A 17,605-nucleotide genomic window follows, 5' to 3' on the forward strand; every position below is an offset into this window, starting at 1 on the left:
ACCCTTTTCTATTCTATGTGCAGAGAGAGGGAAATAAACAAAAATGGGCACCCATTTTTAACATATCGTGAGCTTTCTTCCATATTAGTACATACAGTTCTTAACAACTGCATCGTTTTCCATTCAGTCCTCTGTTGACATTGAGGTTTCCAGTTTTCCACATTAGTGAATGATGGTGTGCATCTTTGAACATGGATCCTTGCCGGCCTAAGTATTTTTGTAGGCTGATCATTATAAACTTGGAAAGCACAAAGACAGAAGCCAGGCTTGCTGACTCTTGACTGATGTTACCCTAGTGATGTCACTTCTGCAAAATGCAAAGCCTGCGTCCTGGCTGTTGGAGCATGTGCGGACATTTGGCAGCTTCTTTCCCTTCCCTCCCGCTCTTCTGTTTGTTTTGATTGGGAAGGATACAGAGTGGGGATGGAGAAGGGTGATGAGTTAATTATTGATGGTTTCTTTATGTTTATTGCTCCTGACTAGCTGTGCTGGCTTTCTTCTCTCAGAGGAAAGCTGAAAGAGATTGCTTTGCTTTTTTTCCAGAGTTTTAAAATCAGAGGTGTGTGTCTCAAGTGTATTTTCAGACTTTTTTCTTAGCTTTAATCATGTAAAACATGCAGAAAAAAAGCATGTGGAAACAATTTTTTTTTTCTTTTTTGAGACGGGTTCTCGCTCTGTCACCCAGGCTGGAGTGCCTTGGGGTGATCTCGACTCACTGCAACCTCCGCCTCCCAGGCTCAAGTGATCCTCACACCTCAGCCTCCTGACTAGCTGGGACCACAGGTGTGCATCACCGCACCCAGCTAATTTTTGTATTTTTGGTAGAGATGGGGTTTCACCATGTTGCCCAGGCTAGTCTCGAACTCCTGAGCTCAAGTGATCTGCCTGCCTCACCCTCCCAAAGTGCTGGGATTACAGGCGTGAGCCACCACACCTGGCCAGAAACAAATTTTTGAAGAAGGCATAGATCTCAGTTGTGCAAAATAGATACTTTTTGTCCCACTGGGTCCTAGTTTGTCATTGTTTCTTGCATGCTCCCATGAGATTTATCCACAGAGATGCTGGGGCAGAGCTGATGGTGTGATGGTGTATTAAGAACGCAGGTTAGTGGCACACAGATGAAATAAATGCATGTGGGATCCATTTTTAAGTTAGCAGGTGCAAAGTTGTATGTACTGAGACCAAGTATTAACACCTGTCTATTAAAGTACCTTTTAAAACACTGTGTGAGGGCCGGGCATGATGGCTCACACCTGTAATCCCAGCACTTTGGGAGCCCTAGGCGGGCAGATCACCTGAGGTCAGGAGTTTGAGACCAGCCTGGCCAACATGGCGAAACCCCGTCTCTCCTAAAAATACAAAAAGTTAGCTAGGTGTGGTGGCGTGCACCTGTAATCACAGCTACTAGGGAGGCTGAGGTAGGAGAATCGCTTGAACCTGGGAGGCGGGGGTTGCAGTGAGCTGAGATCATGCCACTGTACTCCAGCCTGGGCAACAGAGTAAGATTTTGACTCAAAAAAAAAAAAAAAAAGAAAGACTGTGTGGGCCAAATGAAACAAGTGAATCTGATCTCCAGTCAGTCAGTTTGCAACACCTGGGAAGCCTTGGACTTGAATGCAAAGACCCCTTGAACTTGGATCTAGTTTGCCTCTGCTGCTCACATGCACATTTAGAGATGACCAAGGCATACAGTGTTTCTGCTTCCAAGAAACAGAGCGGTTGTCCTGTTTAGCCATCTCTCACAGTTACACAGCTTAGAGAGGATAATGTTTGCAAACAATTTTTGAAATGTCTAGCACACAGCAAACAGAAGGCAAATTTAGTACTTATGCTGATAAAATAAGGCAACCCTTGCAAGTCATCTTGCCTGCTTTCTGCCGCAGAGAGTAGTGCAATAGAACTTTCTGACGTTTTCATGTTGTTTGTTTGTTTATTTATTTATTTATTTATTTTTTGAGACAAAGTCTCGCTCTGTTGCCCAGGCTGGAGTGCAGTGGTGCAATCTCCGCTCACTGCAACCTCTGCCTCTGGGTTCAAGCAATTCTCTTGCCTCAGCCACCCAAGTAGCTGGGATTATAGGCACACTCCTCCACGCCTGGCTAATTTTTGTGTTTCTAGTAGAGACGGGGTTTCACCATGTTGCCCAGGCTGGTCTCGAATTCCTGGGCTCAGGCAATCCACCCGCTTCGGCCTCCCAAAGTGCTGGGACTACAGACGTGCATCGTGATGCCCGGCTGATTTGTGTATTTTTAGTAGAGACGGGGTTTCACCTTGTGCTGGTTTCAAACTCCTGATTCAAGCAATCTGCCCACCTCAGTCTCCCAAAGTGCTGGGATTATAGACGTGAGCCATTGTGCCCTGCCTCTCTCTGACATTTTTAAATGACAAAGGCAAAAATCTTATACTTTTAAGATTGCTGTTTTATGATAAAGTGAAGTGCAGCTGTTACTTTTTCCTTCTTTGCCTCCAGCATCTCTCTTCCTTAAGGATAGCTTTTAAAATGTAAGGGTTTTTGGTTGAAATGCCGTTCCTGTGGTTTTTGTCTCTTGGTTGGGGTGACAGATTTTGCAGGCTGTAATATAAATCCAGTTCCCTGCTTAGTTTCTCCGCAGTCCTTGAAATCCAAAACCAGATCCCTCCCATCAGCCCGTTGTAATTAGAACCTGCCCCACAATAGCCGCACCTCCTAAAACATCTCAGATTCATTTCTTTCCTGAGGATTAAGTTTTTAAACCTTACTGGCCAAGATAACAGTGTTTTAAGAAGCTCTTTTATTATTATTATTATTATTATTACTCTTTTCTTTTTTTGAGATGCAGTCTTGCTCTGTCACCCAGGCTGGAGTGCGATGACAGGATCTCGGCTCACTGCAATCTCTGCCTCCCGGGTTCAAGAGATTCTTTTGTTTCAGCCTCCCGAGTAGCTGGGATTACAGGCATGTGCCACTACGCCCAGCTAATTTTTGTATTTTTAGCAGAGATGGGGTTTCACCATGTTGGCCAGGGTGGTCTTGAAAACCTGACTTCAAGTGATCTACCCACCGTGGCCTCCCAAAGTACTGGGATTACAGGCATGAGCCACCGCACCCTGTCAGGCTTGGGTGTTCAAGGAAGAGAAAGAAGGCAGTGTGGCTGGGACATAAATGAATGAGAGGTGGTAGGGTAGAAAATATGTAGAAAACTATGCAGAGGCCTGATCACATTGAATCTTGCACATCTTTTTCCTAACTTCAGGAGGAGTCAGTGCTTTTGTTGTTCCTGGTTCCTCACTACTTCACTTTATTGTATGCTGACGACCTTCCATGCCGTGGACTGAGACTGCCCTCAATAGGATCACCAATGTCTTTTTTTTTTTTTTTTTTGAGGCAGAGTTTCACTCTTATCATCCAGGTTGGGGGTGCAATGGCGCAATCTTGGTTCACTGCAACCTCTGCCTCCTGGGTTCAAGCGATTCTTCTGCTTCAGCCTCCCGAGTAGCTGGGATTACAGGTGACTGCCACTACACCTGGCTAATTTCTTGTATTTTTAGTAGAGATGGGGTTTCACCATGTTGGCCAGGCTGGTCTCGAACTCCTGACCTCAGGTGAGTCACCCGCTGTGGCTTCCCAGAGTGTCGAGATTACAGGCGTGAGCCACTGCACGCAGCCACCAGTGTCTTAATGGCCACACGGTGCTCATTGATAGATGCCTTGGCCCTGGGCTATTGTTGCTATAGAATTGTTTTGATGACAACATATTACATGAGATCTGGGCTCATTAGAGCTTATGGCTTGAGCAGGGAGTCATTGGCCTAGGTTTATGCTGCTCCTGGCCTTGTTAATGACTGCTATTAACACTCTACCCCCTTTTTAATTTTTTTGAGTGGGGTCTTGTTCTGTCGCCCAGGCTGGAAGGCTGGAGTGCAGTGATCTTGGCTCACTGCAGCTTCCGCCTCTCAGGCTTAAGTGATTTTTCCTGCTTCAGCCTTCTGAGTAGCTGGGACTATAGGCGCGCACCGCCGTGCCTGTTTAATTTTTATTTTTGTATTTTTAGTAGAGACGGGGTTTTACCATGTTGGCTAGGCTGGTCTCAAACTTCTGACCTCAAGTGATCCGTTTGCCTTGACCTCACAAAGGGTTGGGATTACAGGCATGAGCCACTGCTCCAGGCACCACTCTACCCTTTTGACTTTGAGCAAGTACGGTCATTGACTACATGCATTCATTAGGATTCCTGCGTGGCAGAAATCTAACCCCAACTGGTGTAACCAAGACAGGGAATTGATTATCTCATAACCTTAAATCAGGTGTGGCTGCATCCAGGTGTTCAAATGATATTGTCAGGACCCAGGCTTTCCATCCCTTGGCCATGCTTTCCTCTGTTTTGGCTTCACTCTCAGGCAGGCTCTCCCTTCTGATAGCAAGATGACCACCAGCAGTTTCAGGCTTACCTCCAGCCACCTTACCAACCCTAGTGGAAGGAGAGTTTCATTTTTGACAGCTGTGCAAAAGGTCTGGACCTGGGCCCTCATTGGCTCAGTACGGGTTAGGCCCATCCTTAAGCCAGTCATTGGCTCAGCGTGGGTTAGACCCATACCTGTCACTGGCTGAGCATGGGTGAGGCTCACCCTATCATTGGTTCTGTGTGAATTAGGCCCACCTCTGTCACTGGCTCAACATGGGTGAGGCTCACCCTATCATTGGTTCTGCGTGAATTAGGCCCACCTCTGTCATTGGCTCAACGTGGGTGAGGCTCATTAACTTCCACCAGAAGTTAGTGGTGGTGTCTATGTTGACGCTTACATGTTAAGCCTAATGATTTCATGTTTTAACCACAACTATAACTTGTTGGTTGTATCTTAGAAAGTGATGGTTTTTGTTCATTCTTTTGTCCCCACGGATGCACACCAGCCTCTGAGTTCTCCTGAGGGAAGGAAGGGACCTTGGACACAGTCTTTTTTTTTTTTTTTTTTGAGAGGGAGTCTTGCTCTCGTACCCAGGCTGGAGTGCAGTGGTACAATCTCGGCTCACTACAACCTCCGCCTCCTGAGTTCAAGTGATTCTCCCGCCTCAGCCTCCCGAGTAGCGGGGATTACAGGTGCACACCACCATGCCCAGCTAATTTTTATATTTTTAGAAGAAACAGGGTTTCGCTATGTTGACCAGGCTGGTTTCAAACTCCTGAGCTCAGGTGATTCACCCACCTTGGCCTCCCAAAGTGCTGGGATTACAAGTGTGAGCTACTGTGCCCGGCCTTGGACATAATCTTTTTTTTTTGTTTGTTTGAGACGGAGTCTCACTCTGTCATTCAGGCAGGAGTGCAGTGGTGCAATCTCAGCTCACTGCAACCTCTACCTCCTGGGTTCAAGCGATTCTCCTGCCTTAGCCACCTGACTAGCTGGGACTACAGGTGCCCGCCACTGCACCTGCCTAATTTTTGTATTTTTAGTAGAGACAGGATTTCACCATATTGGCCAGGTTGGTCTCGAACTCCTACCTTGTGATCCGCCCGCCTCAGCCTCCTGAAATGCGGGGATTATAGGCGCAAGCCACTGAATCCAGCCTGGACACGATCTTATTTGGATTTCTCATGCCCTTTTGACAGGCTCAGAGCCTCAAATAAATTCAGAATGTAGGTGATTACATCAGACAGACTCTTATCAACAGTGAGTATACAAACTATTACTCCAACTGTTAATAGAAGTCTGCTTTCTTGCCAGGTGTGGTGGCTCACACCTATAATCCCAGTGCTTTGGGAGTACGAGGCAGGAGGATCGCTTGAGCCCAGAAATTTGAGACCAGCCTGGGCAACATAGTAAGACCCTATCTCTTAAAAAAAAAAAAAAATGAGGTGGGCGTAGTGGCGCACACCTGTAGTACCAGCTAGTCAGAAGGCTGATGCAGGAGGATCACTGCCGCCTTGGAGTTCAAGGGTGTGGTGAGCTATGATTGTGTCACTGCACTCCAGCCAGGATGACAGATTGAGACCCTATCTCTTAAAAAAAAGAAAGAAAAGAAAAGAAAAAAAAATTTGCTTCCCTCACCTCTCCTGTGAATCAGCTCAAAGTCCTGAGAGCCAGGGCCCTTACCAGCCACATCCTCTAGCTGTTGGCTAATTTGTTTCATCTTCTTTTGGGTAATTCTCCAGAATTACATCTCCTTCCTCTTCTTCACCTCCCAGTTACTCCCGCACTCAGTTCTTCATCTTTCCTCCTCCACTGTGTAGAAACTCTTCTTGCTCACACCGCCAGTGACCGACTTTCGCTCAGCCTCGTGGATATTTTCCAGCTCTTATCTTCCCTGCTTCTCTGTTGCATCCTTGTGACACTGGAATGTTTCCCTTTTTTCCCTTGAAACCGTCCACTCCCAGGACAGCACACTTCCTGATTCTCATTTCTCTCACTCCTCATCTCTCTCTCTCTCTCTGTTTCTTCTCTGCCTCCTTCAGTTACCATTTCTTAAAATGCCCACCTTTCCAATATTGGCATTCTTCTCTGTTCCATACAGAGTCCGTAGGAGATTCTCTCATTGTCACAAGGAAAAGAAAAAGCAGCTACAGACGCATGACTCTCAAAAGGATATTGTTGACCCAATTTCAACCCTGAGTTTCACCTCCGATATTGCATGTGGGTGTGTCGTGGACATGTCAAGCTGTGAATGTCTGAGACTAAGTTTGTTATCTCTCCCTAACCCCCCACCCACCTACCCAAGAGTTTTCCTTTTTTTTTTTGGAGATGGAGTCCCACACTGTCGCCCAGGCTGGAGTGCAGTGGCCGGATCTCAGCTCACTGCAAGGTCCGCCTCCCAGGTTTACGCCATTCTCCTGCCTCAGCCTCCCGAGTCGCTGGGACTACAGGCGCCCGCCACCTCGCCCGGCTAGTTTTTTGTATTTTTTTTTTTTTTTAGTAGAGACGGGGTTTCACCGTGTTAGCCAGGATGGTCTTGATCCCCTGACCTCGTGATCCGCCCGTCTCGGCCTCCCAAAGTGCTGGGATTACAGGCTTGAGCCACTGCGCCCGGCCCTCTTTTTTTTTTTAAATAGGATCTCACTTCATTACCCAGGCTGTAGTGCAATGGCACTATCTTGACTCACTGCAACCTCTGCCTCCTGTGCTCAGGTGATCCTCCCATCTCAGCCTCCTGAGTAGCTGGGAACACAGGCATGTGCCACCACACCTGGCTGATATTTTCTATTTTTAGTAGAGATGGGGTTTCACCAAGTTACCCAGACTGATCTGAAACTCCTGGGCTCAAGTGATCTGCCCGCCTTGGCCTGCCAAAGTGCTGGGATTACAGGCACAAGCCGCCGGACCTGGTCTCCACCTTCCTTTCTTGCATTGCTGCAGGAGCTCCCTTTCTTAGGCCTGGTCCTTCCTCTGCCTGTCCATGGCCACCAGGACCAACTATTTAAGCAGGAGAGCCCATCATATCACATTCATATCACATCACTTTCTTCCTTAAACTTCCTCCAATGGTTTCCAATGGCCACTAAGTTTCTTAACATCTCGCACAAGCCGTCTGTGACTTAGCCCCTCTATTTCAGTCTCTCCAGGTTCACTTCCACTCCTCAGCTTTCAACCCAGGCCTACTAGACTCCCTCTAGCTCCCCTAACAAGTGCCTGGCTGTTTCTCCTCATTCCTTCCTACCCTACTCAATTACCATTGCCTTCCAGTTCTTTCATATTCTTTCTTTTTTTTTTTCAGATAGTCTTACTGTGTCACGCAGGCTGGAGGTGCAGTGGCACGATCTTGGTTCACTGCAACCTCTGCCTCCCACGTTCAAGCAATTCTCCTGCCTCAGCCTCCTGAGTAGCAGGGACTATAGGCATATGCCACCATGCCTGGCTAATTTTTGTATTTTTTTTTTCCGTAGAGATGGAGTTTCGCCATATTGGCCAGGCTAGTCTCGAACTCCTGACCTCATGATCTGCCTGCCTCAGCCTCTCAATGTGCTGGGATTACAGGCGTGAGCCACTGCACCTGGCTCTTTCATATTCTTTCACATGCTCCTCTTGTGTCACCTCTTCTAGGAAGCCTTCTTTGACTCTCAGGTTGAGTTTGGAACTTCTTAAATATCCTGGGCACTGATAGAAATGTTTATTATCTTGATTGTGATGATGGGTTTTCAGGTGCATACATATTTCAAAACACACCAATGTGTATACACAAGTGTATGCAATTTATTGCATGTCAAAATCCTGTGTACATTTCTGCGGCTACACTAGGCACATAGTTTTATCAAAATTTACATGGGGTTGGGTGCGGTGGTTCACGCCTGTAATCCCAGCACTTTGGGAGGCTGAGGTGGGTGGTTCACTTGAGGTCAGGAGTTTGAGACCAGCCTGGCCAACATGGTGAAACCCTGTCTCTACTAAAAATGAAAAAATCAGCCAGGCGTGGTGGCGCATGCCTGTAATCCCAGCTGCTCAGGAGGCTGAGGCACAAGAATCATTTGAACCCAGGAGGCAGAGGTTGCAGTGAGCTGAGATCCCGCCACTGCACTCCAGCCTGGGTGATAGAGCTAGATTCTGTCTCAAATAATAATTATAATAATTATTATTGTTTACGCATAATTTCCATTCCAGCCCCCACTCCCCCGCTCCCTCCACCAGACTGAGAGGCCACTTTAGGGAAGACAGGCATCTTGGACACATTTTATGTGGCTCCCTAGGTCCTTTAGTAGGTGCTCAATAAATATTTGTGTAGGGATGTCCATGAGCCTTGATGTTAACCCAGGGCATGTAACAGGTGAGTGGATTGTCTTTTGTTTGGGTTTAGCTTCAGATTTTTGGCAGTATTTAATAATTTAACCCAGCATAAAGTTTTTTTTTTTTTTTTTTATGTTAAAGGGGATCACCTATTTAACCAGATGTCGGTAGTCATTTTAAAACCTTCTCCCCTAGACACCATGCCACAAAGAGAGTGATCTCTTCCCCCAGTTTTCACAATGGAGGACTCCGGAAAGACTTTCAGCTCTGAGGAGGAAGAAGCTAACTATTGGAAAGATCTGGCAATGACCTACAAACAGAGGTCAGTCCGAGTTCACCTGCTTTTCTCTTTTTTTTTTTTTTTTTTTTGAGATGGGGTCCTGCTGTGTTACCTAGGCTGGGTGTGGTGGCGATTCCTAGGCGTGATCATAATGCACATCTGCCTTAAACTCCTGGGCTCAAGTGATCCTCCTGCCTCAGCCTCCCACGTAGCTGGGTCTATAGGTGTGCTTCACCAGGCCAGGCTTTTTTTTTTCTTTTTGTGGAAACAGGGGTCTCACTATGTTGCCCAGGCTGGTCTTGAACTCCTGGACTCAAGTGATGCACCCCTTTTTCCCACAGTGTTGGGATTACAGGTGTGAGCTCTCTTTCTTCTATAAAAAGAACAGCAACCCTTTATTTCAGGCCTATTATGTGCCAGGCAGTGTGAAAGGCTTAACTTCTCAAAACTACCCATGAAAAAACTGTTAGCACCCCATTTTATAGATGGAGAAACTGAGCCTCAGTGAAGGCAGATAGCTTGCCCACAGTCACACAGCCAATATGTAGCAGAGCTGGAATTTGAACTCCAGACCTATGGTCCTGATTATCCTACTATGCTACATTCCATTTTGTTTGCTTATTTTCTTTTTCTTCTTCATTTTTTTTTTTTTATTGAGACAGAGTCTCACTCTGTTGCCCAGGCTGGAGTGCAGTGGCACCATCTTGGCTCACTGCAGCCTCCACCTCCTGGGTTCAAGCAATTCTCGTGCCTTAGTAGCTGGCATCACAGGTGCCCGCCACCATGCCTGGCTAAGTTTTTGTGTTTTTAGTCGAAACGGGGTTTTGCCGTGCTGGCCAGGCTGATCTCGAACTCCTGGCCTCAAGCGATCTGCCTGTCTCACCCTCCCAAAGTTCTGGAATTACAGGCATGAGCCACCATGCCTGACCTTCCATCTTCTTTTCTTTTTTTTTTTTTTTTTTTGAGACGGAGTTTCACTCTTCTTGCCCAGGCTGGAGTGTAGTGGCGCGATCTCAGCTTACCACAAGCTCTGCCTCCCGGTTTCAATCGATTCTCCTGCCTCAGCCTCCCAAGTAGCTGGGATTACAAGCATGCGCCACCACACCCAGCTAATTTTGTATTTTTGGTAGAGACGGGGTTTCTCCATGTTGGCCAGGCTGCTCTCGAATCCCCACCTCAGGTGATCCACCCACCTCGGCCTCCCAAAGTGCTGGGATTACAGGCATGAGCCATTGTGCCTGGTGTCCATCTCATTTTCTAGAAGGGTTTTTATCAGTTCCTAGATGCCACATCTGGTAAGTTCTTTGTGCACAAGGAAAGAGCTTTTCCCTATGCCTAGCAAAAGATATTGCTGCAGATTATAAGATTTGAAACTGTGTTTTGGTCAGTGCTCATATCTGGGAGGTGTGTGTTTATGTTTGGTTTGGCACTGTTTTTATTTCTAATGGGTCTTTATAATTTGCACATAGAGACCTTATTCCAATCCCCTTAGTTTCCTTTATTTATTGCAGATTTATTTTAGGGCCAGGCACAGTGGCTCACATCTGTAATCCCAGCACTTTGGGTAGGCAGATCGCTTGAGCTCAGGAGTTTGAGACCAGCCCTGGCAACATGGCAAAACCCCGTCTGTACAAAAAATACAGAAATTAGCAGGCATGGTAGCATGTTCTTACAGTCTCAGCTACTTGGGAGGCTGAAATGGGAGAATTGCTTAAGCCTGGGAGGTCGAGGCTGCAGTCACCTGTGATCGCACCTCTGCATTCCAGTCTGGGTGACAGAGCGAGACTCTATCTCAAATAAAAATTATTTCAGAGTCAGGGTCTCACTCTGTCACCCAGGCTGAACTGCAGTGGCTCTTCACAGGTGTGACCCTATCTCACTGCAACCCCTGGGCTCGCAAGTGATCCTCCTGCCTCAGCCTCCCAGGTAGCTGGCACTACAGGTGTGTGCCACCATGCCTGGCTGATTTTTAAACACATTTTTGTAGAGAAGAGGTCTTGCTATGTTGCCCTGGCTGGTCTCAAACTCCTGTCCTCAAGTAATTCTTAATGAGCCACTGTACCCTGACCCTCCTACCTTCTTTATTCTAATTTGACTTAAAGGTAATTCAGGCTTGATATTTTAAAAATGTTCCTTGAATTTGGCCAGGCACGGTGGTGGCTAACGCTTGTAATCCCAGCACTTTGAGAGGCCGAGGCAGGCAGATCACCTGCAGTCAGGAGTTCGAGACCAGCCTGGCCAACATGGTGAAACTCTGTCACTATTAAAAATACAAAAATTAGCTGGGTATGGTGGTGCATGCCTGTGGTCCCAGCTACTCCAGACGCTGAGGTAGGAGAATCACTTGAACCCAGGAAACAGTGGTTGCGATGGGACGAGATTGCAGCACTGCACTCCAGTCTGGGCAATAGAGCAAGACTCTGTCTTCAAAAAAAATTACTACGTGACAATTAACAATTCTGCTGTAGGGCAGAAAATACGCAAGAGGAACTCCGAGAATTCCAGGAGGGAAGCCGAGAATATGAAGCTGAATTAGAGACGCAGCTGCAACAAATTGAAACCAGGAACAGAGACCTCCTGTCCGAAAATAACCGCCTTCGCATGGAGCTGGAAACCATCAAGGTGAGGGGCTGCGAGGAAGTGTGCTCAGGTGTAGACAGGCTTCCAAGACAGGCATGGCATGCTTGGCTGGAAGAAGGAACCCTGCAGTGAGGGACTCCAGACCCCAGGCCCATGCTCATCTCTGGAAGGGCCTGTGGGGCAGACGTGATCTTTGAACTCTTTGTGCCTCTAGTGGGTGATGCTTTTTGTTTTTTTCTTTTTTGAGACCGAGTTTCACTCTTGTTGCCCAGGCTGGAGTGCAGTGGCGCGATCTCGGCTCACTGCAACCTCCACTTCCCAGGTTCAAGTAATTCTCCTGCCTCAGCCTCCTGAGTAGCTGGGGTTATAGGTGCCTGCCACCATGCCCAGCTAAATTTTTTTTTTGTATTTTTAGTAGAGACGGGGTTTTATGTTGGCTAGGCTGGTTTCAAACTCCTGACCTCAGGGGATCCATGATGGGTGTAGCTTTGAGGAGCAAGTCACTCATGTTCCCATGGACTTTCTTGGTTGTCTTCACCGATTTTATAGGGCACATGGCAGGAAGACTTTTTTTTTTTTTTTTCCGAAATAGGGTCTTGCTCTGTTGCCCAGACTGGAGTACAGTGGCTGGATTACAGCTCACTGCATCCTGGACCTCTCAGGTTTAAGCAGTCCTCCCACCTGGTCTGGGTGTGGTGGTGCATACCTGTAATCCCGGCACTTTGGGAGGCCAAGGTGGACAGATCACAAGGTCAAGAGATTGAAACCATCCTGGCCAACATGATGAAACCCCGTCTCTACCAAAAATACAAACATTAGCTGGGCGTGGTGGTGTGCACCTGTAGTCCCAGCTACTCCGGAGGCTGAGGCAGGAGAATCACTTTAACCCGGAGGTGGAGGTTGCAGTGAGCTGAGATTGTGCCACTGCACTCCGGCCTGGCAACAGAGTGTGACTCCGTCTCAAAAAAAAAACCAAAATCCTCCCACCTGAACCTTGGGAGTAGCTGGGACTATAGGCATGTGGCACCATGCCTGGTTAATTTTTGTATTTTTTATAGAGACAGGGTTTCGCTATGTGGCCCAGGTTGATCTTGAATTCCTGAACTCAAGCAGTCCCTCCTGCCTTGGCCCCGCAAAATGCTGGAATTACAGGCATGAGCCACCACCTGACCAGGGAGACATTTTTAGGGTATGGAGGTGTTGCTAGAGTAATATTATCAGGTCCTGTGTTGTAGCCCTTAGCTACATTCAGCTGCTGAAATTTAATGAATTAAAATAAAAACTTCATTCCTCAGTTACAGTAGCCACATTTCAAGTGCTTAGGAGCTACGTTTGGCCAGTGAGTTTCCTTAGTGGACAGAGGGGCTGTAGAACATTTCCTTTAGTACCAAAAGGTCTGTTGGACTGTGCCGGTTCAGAGCAGGTTTCTCGACTTGGCTGCTGTTGATATTTGAACCTGGATCATCCTCCATTGGGAGGGACTGAGGTTTGCTTTGTGGCTTTTTTGTTTGTTTGTTCATTTTTTATGAGACAGAGTCTCTCTCTGTCACCCAGGCTGGAGTGCAGTGGTGCAATCCCAGCTCACTGCAAGCTCCGCCTCCCGGATTCAAGCTATTTTCCTGCCTCAGCCTCCTGAGTAGCTGGGACTACAGGCGCCCACCACCACGCCTGGCTAATTTTTTTTGTATTTTTAGTAGAAACGGGGTTTCACTGTGTTAGCTAGAATGGTCTCGATCTCCTGACCTCGTGATCTGCCCGCCTCGGCCTCCCAAAGTGCTGGGATTACAGGCGTGAGCCACCGTGCCTGGCCTTTTTTTTTGAGATGGAGTCTTGCTCTGATGCCCAGGCTGGAGTGCAGTGGCCGGATCTCACCTCACTGCAACCTCTGCCTCCCAGGTTCAAGTGATTCTCCTGCCTCAGCCTCTTGAGTAGCTGGGATTACAGGCACCCTAAAGTGCTGGGATTACAAGCGTTGAGTCACCCCTCCTGGCCACATTGTGGGATGTTTAGCAGCATCCCTGACTTCCTCCCTCTAGATGCCAGTAGCATTTCCCCCACCTCCAAGGTGGTGAAAACCAAAAGCACCTCTAGACATAGCCAGATATCCAAAGACCCAGTGCTCTAAAAGGTAAAGACCGTGCTTTCTGTACATTCTCTAGGGCTCAGCAAGGGATCACTAAGTCAACACTGTGCCCCAGAGACTGGCTCTCAGCCCTGCTGCCAGCCGGCATCACTGGGCCAGCTTCATAAACATCCCACAGGCCCGGACCCTCTCTCCCCATCCCCATCTCCCTGCCTCGCTCTGAGGTTCCATTTCTCAGTAAGTCTGGGTGGGGCCCTGGTATTTCTGCGTGTGTGTGTGTGTGTGTGTGTGTGTGTTTTCTCTCATTAAGCTCCCCATGTACATTTTGATGAGCTGCTTCATGGAAGAGTCAAAACTGTGTGTGCCCAGGGCTAGGTGTGATGGACGGTGAACGGGAAAGTGCTGGTTGCCTTCTTTGGGTAGACAAACCTAACACCATGAAGCAGTTGGGGACTTGGAGCTCAGTCACAGAACTCTGATCTGGGAGTCTTTCGAGAGAGAGGACTGGCTGGGTGCGGTGGTTCATGCCTGTAATCCCAGCACTTCAGGAGGCGGAGGTGGGCGGATCACCTGAGGACAGGAGTTTGAGACCAGCCTGACCAACATGATAAAACCCTGTCTCTACTAAAAATACAAAATTAGCCGGGTGTGGTTGTGCATGCCTGTAATCCAAGCTATTTGGTTGGCAGGAGAATCACTTGAACCCAGGAGGCGGAGGTTGTGGTGAGCCGATATCGTGCCATTGCACTCCAGCCTGGGCAACAAGAGCAAAACTCTGTCTTGAAAAAAAAAAGAGGAAAGGACTGCACGGGTTGAGGGAGGCTTTGCGGAGGGTGTTTGCAGGTGTGTGTGTCGCTGACACTTGGTGTTTGGGGGATGGGGCTAAAGGGAGAGTTGATCTGTACCTGTCACAGGTGTGGACAAGAATGGGTGTCGGGTGAACCTTGGCAAGCCCAGCTTTACTAATGTATAGGAAAGGGTGTGGGACCAACAAATGGATCGGGGGTTTGGGGTAGGGCAAAGGAGAGGTCCCAGACACGTTGAAGGTGGGCAGCGAAGCTGAAGCTTTCTGTTGGAGACCACAGAGTCCGGCTGGCCGTCCGCGGATCCATCTGCCCCATCAGTATCGTTTGATCAGCCTTCAGTGGTTTTTGTTCAGCATTTCCCCATGAATGTTTTCCAGCATATAAGGCTGAAAGAATGTCCAGTGAATACCTGTGTATCCACCAGCACCTAGGCTCTACCAATAATATTTACCCTACTTGCCTTTTATTATAAATATTCTCATCCATCAAAATTTGTAGAGCTTCCTGTAAAAAGATGGATTTCTGGCCAGGCATGGTGGTTCACACCTGTAATCCCAGCCCTTTGAGGGGCGGAGGAGGGAGCATCTCTTCAGACTAGGAGTTCAAGGCCAGCCTGGGCAACATAGCGAGACTTTGTCTCTACAAGAAATAAAAATAAAACATTCACTGGACATGGTAGTGCACACCTGTAGTCTCAGCTACTGAAGAGGCTGAGGTGGGAGGATCGCTTGAGCCCAGGAGGTTGAGGCTGCACTGAGCTGTGATTGTACCATTGCACTCTAGCCTGGGTGATAGAGCAAAAGTTAAAAAATAAAAAACCTGAGTAGTGGTTGCTTAGAACACACATTCTCGAGTTTCCCCCAGTCCCTGTATCCCTGACACCGAGAGCTTAGTGTCATTTCTGCCTCTCCCTGTGCTGGGCCTGCTTCACCCATTTGTTAACAGCTGAACACCTGCTACACGCAATGAGGAATGATTATCGTTCTTTTTGTGGTTGTTGTGGGAGACAGCGTCTCCCTCTGTCACCCAGGCTAGAGTGCAGTGGGTGACAGATCTCAGCTCACTGCAACCTCTGACTTCCAGGCTTAAGTGATCCTCCCACCTTAGCCTCCCAAGTAGCTGAGATTACAGGCACCTGCCACACCACACCTGGCTAATTTTTGTTATTTTTTGTAGAGACGGGGCGGGGGTTCATGTGCCCAGGCTGGTCTGGAACTCTTGACCTCAAGTGATCCACCTGCCTCGGCCTCTTAAGGTGCTGGGATTACAGGTGTGAACCACTGTGCCTGGCTGATGATAGTTCCTAAATTGAAGGGGATTCCGGGTTGAAAAGCTGGGTAGGAGGAAGATGAGTGGTATGAACCGCAGTTTGGATAGGATAACAGGCCCTCCACGGATCCTGAGTAAAATATCAAGCAGTTACTAAATAATTCTATGCTTCAAGACTGAGCCCTTGGACCTGGCGTGGTGGCTCATGCCGGTGATGCCAGCACTTTGGGAGACTGAGGCGGGTAGATCATGAGGTCAAGAGATTGAGACCATCCTTGCTAACATCGTGAAACCCTGTCTCTACTAAAAATTTAAAAAATTGGCCGGGCGTGGTGGCACGTGCCTGTAGTCCCAGCTACTCGGGAGGCTGAGGCAGGAGAATTGTTCGAACCTAGAAGGCAGAGGTTGCAGTGAGCTGAGATTGCGCCACTGCACTGCAGCCTGGCGACAGAGTGAGACTCCATCTCAAAAAGACTGAACCGTTGAACCTACTGGAGACTCCTTCATTTACAACCACATGTCCGATGCAGGAGACTCACAGCGCACAGCACAGCAAAGAAACACGGTACCTTGGAATAACGAGGACCCTGCCACCAGCAAATATTTGTCAGTCACCTAAGAGAAATATATTCAGCTGGGCCGGACTTCTTAACAACTGGCTTATTCATCACGGGTTGAATGAAAAAGCCTTTAAGGGACCAAACAGAGCATCTATTGATGCCCCCATCAGCTGACAGCTTATTCGAATTAGCCCCAAATGGCAGCACAACTTTTCCGCAACAGGTTTTCATGTCCACAGGTTCCAAGGAGATCGCTGAATCCCTAACGCAGGTGCTGGAGTCCACTCGTTGCGTCCTCCTGGAGCCTGCATTTGAATTTAAGTTAATGACTTAAGATCCTGTTTTATTTGGAGATGTTGCCAAATAAAGGGTATGAGGCGATGAGAGCCACGCCTGGGAACGGGGCCTGGTCTGCCTCTACTTGCTGGGTGCAGATACTTCTCTGCTTACAGCCAGGAAATGGGGAGGGTGGTGCAGGCGGGTGGGGGCATGTGGTCCGCCCTCCCCATCCTTCCAATGCTGTAAATCATCTGCTTGTTCTTTCTTTGGAGTCTTCTTGCACAATGGCTCTCGCCACGCCTCTCTGGCCTAGGCACCATTACATCACCCTCCTGGGTGCATCCGGACTTTCTAGCAACGGCTTTGTTTACTTGATTGAGTAAAGAGGAGTTGGCCTTTTTAACTTTTAAATTAGACCTTGCGCCTTTCTTGTGGGAAGTGTTTTCTCTCATGTTTGTAGAATCTAGGATGGGTGTTTTGTGTTTTCAGTTTTGATTTTTTTTTTTTTTGAGATGGGGGTCTCTGTCACCCAGGCTGGAGTGCAGGGGCACGATATTGGTTCACTGCAACCTCCGCCTCCCAGGCTCAAGCGATTCCCCTGCCTCTGCCTCCAGGGTAGCCGGGACCGCAGGCACATGCCACCACACCCAGCTTTTTTTTGTATTTTTGGTAGAGACGGGGGTTTCACCGTGTTGGCCAGGCTGGTCTCGAACTCCTGACCTCAAGTGATCTGCCCGCCTTGGCCTCCCAAGTAGTTGGAACTATAGCTGTGTACCGCTATGCCGGGCTAATTTTTGTATTTTGGTTTTACCATGTTGCCCAGGCTGGTGATTTTTTTTTTTTTTTTTTAAAGCGTCAGCCTGGGCTAGAGTGTAGTGGCATGATCATAGTTCACTGCAGCCTCAACCTCCTGGCCTCAGGCAGTCCTCCCGCCTCAGCTTCCCGAATAGCTAGGACTACAGGTGAATGCCACCACACTTGGCTGTTCTTCAATTTTCTGTAGACAGAGTCTTGCTATGTTGCCTAGGCTAGTGTGCCTCTGCCACCTGAAGTGCTGGGATTA

General features: G+C 48.1%; 1 protein-coding gene across 11 annotated transcripts in view; it reads left to right on the forward strand.

Moving 5' to 3' along the window:
- NDE1 (nudE neurodevelopment protein 1) overlaps positions 1 to 17,605 on the forward strand; it is an 81,361-nt gene that overhangs the window by 2,910 nt on the left and 60,846 nt on the right. For all 11 annotated transcript variants that reach the window (XM_023189745.2, XM_023189744.2, XM_023189740.2 and 8 more), the window contains exons 2-3: positions 8,881 to 9,007; positions 11,434 to 11,587. In XM_023189745.2, coding sequence (XP_023045513.1) covers positions 8,925 to 9,007; positions 11,434 to 11,587 — 237 coding nt within the window. In that variant the 5' untranslated portion in view covers positions 8,881 to 8,924. The remainder of the gene's footprint in view (positions 1 to 8,880; positions 9,008 to 11,433; positions 11,588 to 17,605) is intronic.

The sequence above is a fragment of the Piliocolobus tephrosceles genome, chromosome 17 (genome assembly GCF_002776525.5).
Source record: "Piliocolobus tephrosceles isolate RC106 chromosome 17, ASM277652v3, whole genome shotgun sequence".
NCBI classification, from domain to species: Eukaryota; Metazoa; Chordata; class Mammalia; order Primates; family Cercopithecidae; genus Piliocolobus; species Piliocolobus tephrosceles.